We start from the raw sequence: 9,242 nt of genomic DNA on the forward strand, positions 1-9,242 counted from the left end.
GATTAATAGATCACCCTTCGCACCCTTGGAAGGAGACACACCACAGAGAGTATGGACCAGTAAAGACGTGTCTTACCGGCATCTGAAGGTGTTCGGGTGGCTCACTTATGTGCATGTTGCAAAGGACAAGAGAGAAAACTTGGATCCAAAGTCCAGGCCATGCATATTCCTCGGATATGGCGATGATGAGTTTGGCTACCGTGTGTGGGACTTGGTCGACAAGAAGGTCTTCAGGAGTCGAGACATAGTCTTCGTTGAAGACAAGACTATTGCCGACCGGGAGTCAAAGAGGAAGATAGTGCAGTCCGGGCCGACAAACAAAGATTAGTTGAAGGACACAAGGACTTACCCGGTCGGAAACCGGATGTTAACTGGTAACTGGATGACACTCCACGAACCGGACGGATTCAGACAAGAAACCAAACCGACCAAAGAAGAAGAAGAAGAAGAAGAAGAAGACACCGAAAACGGACAAGATCCTGAATCATATTCGGATGAAGAACAAACGGAGGAACTGGTAATTGAAGAACAAGGATGGAGATACCCTCTCAAAGAGAGAAGAGCTCCCGAGAGATTTCCGGATGCAGAGCACGTATTGATGAACGATGAGGGGGAGCCAGAAAACTTCGAAGAAGCAAAGAAAGACACCCACAACGGCAAGTGGTTGAGTGCCATGTAGGACTAGATGGATTCCCTTCATGAGAACCACAGATACAAACTAACAGAGTTGCCAAAAGGAAAGAGGACACTTCAGAACAAGTTGTCGCGACCCAATCTTCGAAGACAAGGTCGATTTGGAAGAAAAGAAGATAATAACAAACGAGAAGACGTTTACAAGACAAAAATACAAGAATTTCTATTACCGGAAACCGAGATTACAAGGTTGCTGAAGACTGGTGTTGAACCGGAATGGTTCAACACTAAGCAGATCTTCGACTTATATATTGTACATCAGAATGTGCATGATCGCCATTTGGCATACATGCTGTGCGCCACTTGGTGTACAGGGTGCATGCCATTTGGCGGTCATTTAATGTGTCTAGTACTTTAGAGTTCTTGAATAATAATAATATGAAAATGCATTCATTAATGAAAATGAGTTGGTGCAATGGCTGAAGTGTAAGACCATTGTTTGAAGGTCACAAGTTCGAACCTTGATATTCACATTTTGTGACAGCATCCCCTCCTTTGACGACGAGTTCCATGAGTCGCAATGCATGAACTAGGTTTTGGTTTATGGGGATAACGAAGATGAAACTCTTGTATAAGTTCACAGGCATTAGTGACGTTCGTTGCAAGTTCCCATGTCTGATCCGCAGGCGTGTATCCCAGCCAATCTACTAGATAATATAACTTATTGCGGATGACCTTAGAGTCCAAAATAGCTTCTACTTCATATTCATGTCCTTCAGCAAGTTGAACCGGAGGTGGTGGTGGGATAACCCGATTTGGAATAGAACTTGATGTCCATGGTTCTAATAATGAAACATGAAATATTGGATGAAAACGCATATGTGAAGGTAGGTCCAGACGAAATGCAACATTGTTGACTTGATGAGAGATTACAAATGGACCTAGACGTTGGAAATCCAATTTGGCACTTGGTCGAGTAGTTTTCACATTGCGACGCAATAAGCAGACACGATCACCAACTTTAAACTTAGGGTCTTCAAGTGAAGAATCTAAGCGATGTTTATCCGCCACCTTCTTGTACTTGGCGTGAGCATGAAGCAAATTGTGAGAAAGGTTGGTTTGAATTTCTTTGAGTTTTTCTAGACGATCTTTGACCGTGGGATTTTTTGAGACTTTTGGACATTCGAGCATCATTCATCGAGGATGATATCCTGTGTTTGCAAAGAACGGAGTGAGTCCCGTAGAAGAATGGATGTAAGCAAATTCTGCCATATGTAAGAAATCCATCCAATCATCTTGTTGATAGTTGATAAAGCAACGGAGATATTGTTCTAATGTTTGATTTGTGCGTTCCGTTTGCCCATCGGTTTGAGGATGGTAGCTTGAAGATAGTTTACAAGAAATTCCAAGGCTCTCAAGTAAGTGTGTCCAAAACTTTGCAATAAATTGTGGTCCACAATCACTAATGATTTCATCTGGAAGGCCATGGTGCTTGAAAACTTCTCGCATAACAAGACTTGTCAATTCTTGACTAGTAAAAGTTTTTCTAAATGGAAGAAAATATGCCATTTTCGTAAAGCGATCCACCACTGTAAGAATTGCATCATAGCCTTGGGAAGATGGGAGATCTGTGATGAAATCGATAGAAATGGATTTCCACGGACCATCTGGAATGGGCAATGGGTGCAACAAACCATATGGCCGATGTCGAGGCATCTTTGATCGACAACATACATCACAAGTAGAAACATAGTCTATGACAAATTGACGAACCTGAGGCCACCAATAGTTTCGGGTAATTAGCTCTAATGTTTTCAAAACTCCGAAATGTCCAGCTAACGGTGAATCATGGCAGTGATGCAAGACTTAAAGTCCAAAAGGTCCATCGGGAATATAAGTACGGTTGTTTCGAAAAAGCAATCCATCATGCCAACTGAAGTTCCCATAATCCATGCGAGAAGACTTGGAGCATGAACAAGAAGCACAATCTGGAACAATGTGGTCTAAAATATCTTGTGCAAAATCATCTGAACCAATGCTCGAGCGAATAGAATCAAGAAATTTTGAATCCAAAGTTATCTCAACAACATTTGTCACCATTAATCGTAGACGACTAGGGCTCAAAAGGACTTGTTCTTGATTGTCGTAAGTTGGGTCCCCCGGTTTTGGTGCAAAATAAGAGCTTCTTGATAAGGCGTCAACTTTACCTTGTGTTCCTGGTCGATATGTTATCACAAAATACAACCCTGTTAGAAATTGTGCCCACCGAGCTTGCCGTCGATTTAGAACTCGAGCATTTTGAAAGTATGTGAGGTTTTTATGATCGTTGTAAACAATAATTTGGTGGGGAGAACCTTCCAAGAAGTGACGCCATTGTTCAAAAGAATCAACAATTGCCAACAATTCTTTGTCATGGATTTCATAATTGATTTCTGTAGGTTCAAACTTTCTTGAAAGAAATGCAACTGGATGTAATTTCTCATCATCCGCTACTTGCGATAGAACACTTCCTAGTGCAAAATCAGATGCATCCGCTTCTATGATAAACGGCTTTTTAAGGTCAACGTGGACCAAAATGGGAGCAGATGTAAATGCTTGCTTCAAGCTATCAAATGCATCAGCTGCGCTTGATGTCCATACAAATGGTCGGTTCTTCTGTGTTAGTTCCGTGAGGGGCAAAACAACTTTTGAGTAACTCTTGATGAATTTGCGGTAGAAATTCGCAAATCCCAAGAAACATTGTAGATCACGAACTGAGCCTGGTGTCTTCCAATCTAGAATTGTTTGTACTTTCTTTGGATCCATAAAAATACCTTCTGGAGAGACCATATACCCTAGAAACTCGGCTTGATTGCGGTCAAAGCAACACTTCTCTAGTTTGGCATAAAGACCAAATTCCCGTAATCGTTGTAGAACTTGTCGGACATGATTATTATGCTCCTCTTGTGTCTTTGAGTAGATTAGTATGTCATCCAAGTAAATTATCATGAAGATATTGAGGAAATCTCGAAAGATATCATCTGCCATATGTTGGAAAACTGATGGAGCATTTGTAAGCCCGAATGGCATTACTGTGTACTCAAAGTGACCATATCGTGTGCGAAAAGCAATTTTCCATTCATCACCAGGTCGAGTACGAACAAGGTTGTAAGCTCCTTGTAAGTCTAGCCTTGTGAAGTATTTGGCCCCATTGAGACGTTCCAAGAGATTTGGAATCAATGGTAGAGCATATCGATTTCGAATCATAACCTTGTTCAAGCCTCGATAGTCTACGACCAAACGTAAAGAGCCATCTTTCTTCTTAACAAAAAAAATAGGAGTGCCAGCAGGAGTTCAGGAATGTCGAATAAAGCCATTTGCAAGATTCTCATCAATATATTCTCGAAGAACTTTCAATTCTGACGGCGAAAGGTTATAAATTGGTCCCCATGGTGGTTCCTTCTCAGCATGCAAATCAATGGGACAATCATATGGGCGATGATCAGGAAGTGTTGTGGCCTTTACCTTATCAAACACATTGGAAAATTCTTCATACTTTGATGGCAAATGGACCTCTGAATCTTGTGGGTTTGAGAATGGGGTTATGACCACTGCAAACACAAACATATCTTCTATTGTAGCTTCTTTATGTAATCTTTTGAGAGAGATAGTTGATATATGTCTTGGTGTTAGCTTTGAGGTTGATGTGGTGATGAGCCTTAAAGTGTTGTCTCGTGAGTCTATGATTTCCCGCTTCTTCCAATCAATCTTTGGATTATGAAGTTCAAACTACGGCAACCCAAGAACAATTGGATGTTCGGGACTGCTTATGATATTAAAAGATATTGCAGTAGCTAAATTACCAAGAACTACACGAATAGGCTCTGATTCTTCAGTAATATCTCCTGATGCAATAGAATGTCCATCAATTACTGCTACTGATGTTGGACGAGGAAGTTTATAGAGTAGAATTTCTTGTGTTGTGGCAAAATCCCGATCCATGAAACATGAGTGAGCTCCTGAATCCAAGAGCGCAGATGCAAAAACTTGATGACATCTTGATGTGTTGAGTTGAACTTGCGCTGTGAAAACTTCACTGACTTAGTTCAATGAAATGGAACCTAAGCTCGGAACAAGTTATATATGCTTTGGTTGGTCCAACCAAATGGCTCCGATTTTGGCTGGACTTACTTGTTTAACAGCTCATCAAGTTGGCTTAGAACATCAAAACTATTGGATTGAGGGTTGTTGACAAGAGTTCTTGGTTTATTGGCTTTGACTGGAGAACATGAATCAAAATTCTCAATAGCACCTACTTGATTTAATTGTCTCTTTGGTCGATGTGGACAATGTATTGCTATATGTCCTGGACCACCACAATATAGGCAAAGTCGATTTGCTCGACGTCGTTGTTTCTCGGCTTCGGACAAAGGACCTCGACGACGTGCTGCATCAATCTCCATTGGAGTAGGTCCATTAAAAGAATTAGGATTAGGAACTTGCACTGGTCCTAAAGGTGGTGAGGCTAATGGTGAGGCATATGTTTGCTCAGATCTAAGGCGTGTCCACGTTTGTTGGCGCTCAGAACGTCTTTCGAACAAACGATTGTGACATCGAACTACACGGCTAATAGCTTCTGTTAGTGATTTGGGTTCATCATGAAATGTTAAGAGCAAGTCTTTAACATCATTACGCAAACCATGCCGAAACAAGTCCATCATCGTTGCTTCATCCCAAGGGATATCACAAGCATGAAGACGAAAATCAGCTGTGTAAGCTGAGGCTGGCCGATCTCCTTGGCGCAACCTACGTATCTTGTTTATTGTTGTTCTTACACTATCAATATCACCAAAACTAGCTTGGAATTCGTTGATAAAGGTATCAAAGTTTTCTAGTATTGGGGATTTCTTCTCTAGCAATGGTGCAAACCATGCTAGTGCGGTTCCTGTCAATAATGTTCCAACTAACCCCACTCGAGTTGCATCAGTTGGATATCGGTTGGGATGCATATGAATTATAAGGCGTACAAACTTTGAGAGGTTGAAGCTTTTTGTCGAAGAGATAACACAATAACTTCAAGTTGTTGGACACGTTTCGAGAGTTCCTCATGTTGTTGTGCCTTTTCAACGCTCACTTGTTGCAAGTCACCAAGAAGTTTATGATTCTCTTGTTCCAATGCAACAAATTTTGTTGTTAGGAGGTCAAGTTCTGAGAGAATACGCATATACTCTTGTTTACTAACGATCTCCATTGTGACGGAAAAACTTCACTAGATACTCGAGAAAAAAAAAAGTGGGATTCCGGTTCAAACTATCGCGACCCAAGCTTCGAAGACAAGGTCGATTTGGAAGAAAAGAAGATAATAACAAACGAGAAGACGTTTACAAGACAAAAATACAAGAATTTCTATTACCGGAAACCGAGATTACAAGGTTGCTGAAGACTAGTGTTGAACCGGAATGGTTCAACACTAAGCAAATCTTCGACTTATATATTGTACATCAGAATGTGCATGATCGCCATTTGGCATACATGCTGTGCGCCACTTGGCGTACAGGGTGCATGCCATTTGGTGGTCATTTAATGTGTCTAGTGCTCTAGAGTTCTTGAATAATAATAATATGAAAATGTATTTATTAATGAAAATGAGTTGGTGCAATGGCTGAAGTGTAAGACCATTGTTTGAAGGTCACAAGTTCACACCTTGTAAAAAGAATGGCGTGCGGAACCAATATAAGAAAACCGAACAACAGAAAACGCAGGTTTAATGGAAAGCTTAGGTTTGCACAGTACGCACGGGAGAGACAGAGAGAGAGTAAACACAAGAACTTAATTCAAAGAGAGAATACTCAATCTATACATAGGATGTGCTCAGTGAGCAATTTTATACAAGTCCTGACAGTTGGGCTGACACAAGTACTGACAGTACTTGAATGCTCATAAATGAGCTTCGACTCTTACTCCCAAAACTATTGCTTACGAGGAATATCTCTCTAACAGAGTTTCGGATTACGCACCGATACGGCCTTCCTACGCACCTGTTTGTGTACCGGTTTACACACTCATTTTACGCACCGATCCGGCCGATGTTGAGCTTGTCTTCCAACACTCCCCCTCAAGGTCAACTTGAGGTTCCGCCTGCTCCGCCGGATCTACGCTCCGGCTTCTCCCGGCTCCACTCCTTGCTCGCGCTCCTCGACCTGTTCGACTCCGCACGCTTCGACCCTTCCGGTCGGCTTGTTTGCTCCCATGACCCTTCTCACCTTCATTGTTGTTGTGGTGTTGGCGCCTCTTATGCCGCCTTCTCTTCCGCTTGGCCCTTGGTTGATTCAGCGTATCCGAATCAAACATTCGAACTGACTCGGCTACCTCCGATCGGTTTTCGCTCTCGTCCGAGTTGGCTGTCTCCAACTCATCTTCAGTCTTCTCGCCCTTGACGGCGTCATCTCCCCCACGCTTGGTTGGCTTCGGCTCTTTCTTCTGGCTGCTCCCCTTATGTCCGCTTTCGGACTCTTCCGCGGATCTGCCCTCGGCTTCTTTAGCCGATCCGAAGTCGAATTCATCATCCGACTCGGCGCTACAGTCTTTTCCGCTCCTTTCCTGCTCCCTTCCGTGGTCATTTGGGACATCTTTCACCCTCAACTTCGGCACGTTGAGGTGACACAACCCAAGCGCACCCGGAAATTGCCGCAACTTGTCCAGACCAAGAGGCTTGGTGAAGATGTCGGTTGTCTGCCGATCTATCGGAACATACTGAAGTTCGACTTCACTAGAAAGGACACGCTCACGGACAAAATGGTAGTGCACCTCAATGTGCTTGGTCCGTGCGTGGAAGACTAGGTTCTGCGCGAGCTGGATGCTACTGAGGTTGTCGCAGGAGATCGTCGTCGGATCGGACACCTCCACCTGCAGATCCTTAAGTAGCCGCTTCAACCACAGGGCTTCGCATGTCGTGACAACCGCTCCTCGGTACTCAGCTTCGGTGCTCGACAATGCAAATGTCGGCTACTTCTTACTGCTCCACGGGATTGCGACACTCCCAAGAGAGAACGCGTATCCGGACGTGGATCGGCGATCGGCGGTGTTGCCAGCCCAATCGGCATCGGTGTAGCCGACCAATTGTGGGGCTAGACCGGTTCAAAATAGCAGTCCTCGGTCCTTAGTGCCGCTTACGTACCGCAGTACGCGTTGCGCACACTGAAGGTGCTACTCGGTAGGTCGCACCATAAACTGACTGAGCACCCCGACTAGATAACTAAGATCGGGTTGGGTGATGGTCAAGTATATGAGGCTGCCGACTATCTATCGGAACCTCGTCAGGTCGCATACCTTTCCGGACTCGGGGCGAAGCTTGACGGTTCTATCCAGAGGAGCTGAGACGGACTTACAGTCAGCCATCCCAAATTTGAAGAGCATATTCAACGTGTAATGACATTGGCTGATCAGTATGCCTTCGGGGGTGCGGATCATTTTGACCTCGAGGAAGTAATGAAGGTCCCCCAGGTCCTTCATGTTGAATGATGCCGCAAGCTGGAGCTTCACGCGGTCGATTTCACCTAGGTCGGTGCCGGTGATGACCAAGTCATCAACATATAGTAAAATACTAACTGGCCCGAGTCGACCTTTTCGGATGAACAAGGAAGAGTCTGATTGTGACGTTGCAAAGCCCATCCGACGCAGTTGCTGCGTGATCTTCGCGTTCCAGGCACGCGGGGCTTGCTTCAGTCCGTAAAGGGACTTCTTCAATCGACACACCACCGAAGTGTTCGTTCCGGAGTGAAATCCGGGGGGCTGTACCATGTACACCTGTTCCTCAAGCTCACCTTGCAGGAACGCATTCTTTACATCCATCTAATGTAAGTGCCACCCCTTTCTCGCAGCTACCGCGACCAAAACACGGACGGTAGCCTTTCGCCACTAACCGGCCCTTGTATCAGTTGACCGAGCCGTCGGTGTTGTACTTGACCTTGTACACCCACTTGCATCCGATTGGCTTCACACCCTTCGGTGCGTCAACCAGGTCCCAGGTCTCGTTTTCCGCCAATGGGTGCATCTCTTCCTCCATCGCGGCGCGCCAATTCGCATCCTGAGCCGCTTCTGCGTAGCTCTCTAGCTCACGCACTTCCGCTACATGGGTCATGTACGCATAACGATGCGCCATGTACTCGTTCTATCCGAACCGCACAACTAGGTTCTTTTGGCGGGTAGATCGGTGTAATCGGTCATTAGCCGATGTCGAGGTCTTCTTGGCCGACGCGGACTTCGCTCCATCACGACTTCCCTCGGAGTCGGACTCGCGTCGATCCGACTCATTCCTATCCGTGCCGTAATCCGACACCTTCTTCTTCCCTTTTTCTTAAGCGTGAGCCATCTCCTTGGCTTCCTGCGCGGGGAATGTACGGCCGAGTCTCCACTACTCGCCGGCTCTTCATCAGACTGGTCGAAACGACTCAGTCGTCCATTCGATCCAGTTAACCAAAACGAAATCAGACTTTGTTCGGGGGTCCTGATTTTAGGCTCATCCGGAGGCATCTCGGTCTCATTGAATTCATCATCAGAAGCTAGATTGGAAGTGAGGTCCGGAGTTGGAGGCAAGTACCAGGACACGGACTCGTCCAACACAACGTCGC

At 44.8% G+C, this 9,242-nt stretch overlaps 1 protein-coding gene across 1 annotated transcript; it reads right to left on the reverse strand.

The window, feature by feature from the left end:
- Positions 1–1,161: 1,161 nt before the first annotated feature.
- Positions 1,162–1,824, reverse strand: LOC147854102 (uncharacterized). The gene has a single exon (XM_087331975.1). It carries the CDS (start codon positions 1,822–1,824, stop codon positions 1,162–1,164), a length of 663 nt encoding a protein of 220 aa, XP_087188101.1.
- Positions 1,825–9,242: the final 7,418 nt, after the last annotated feature.

This window comes from Azolla caroliniana, unplaced genomic scaffold, assembly GCF_043228905.1.
Source record: "Azolla caroliniana isolate FFs.n. ecotype wild unplaced genomic scaffold, voAzoCaro1.0.p SCAF_16, whole genome shotgun sequence".
NCBI classification, from domain to species: Eukaryota; Viridiplantae; Streptophyta; class Polypodiopsida; order Salviniales; family Salviniaceae; genus Azolla; species Azolla caroliniana.

Coding starts and splice junctions, on each gene's coding strand:
- LOC147854102 (XM_087331975.1), bottom strand. CDS start 1,824: ATGCTCGAATGTCCAAAAGTCTCAAAAAATCCCACGGTCAAAGATCGT.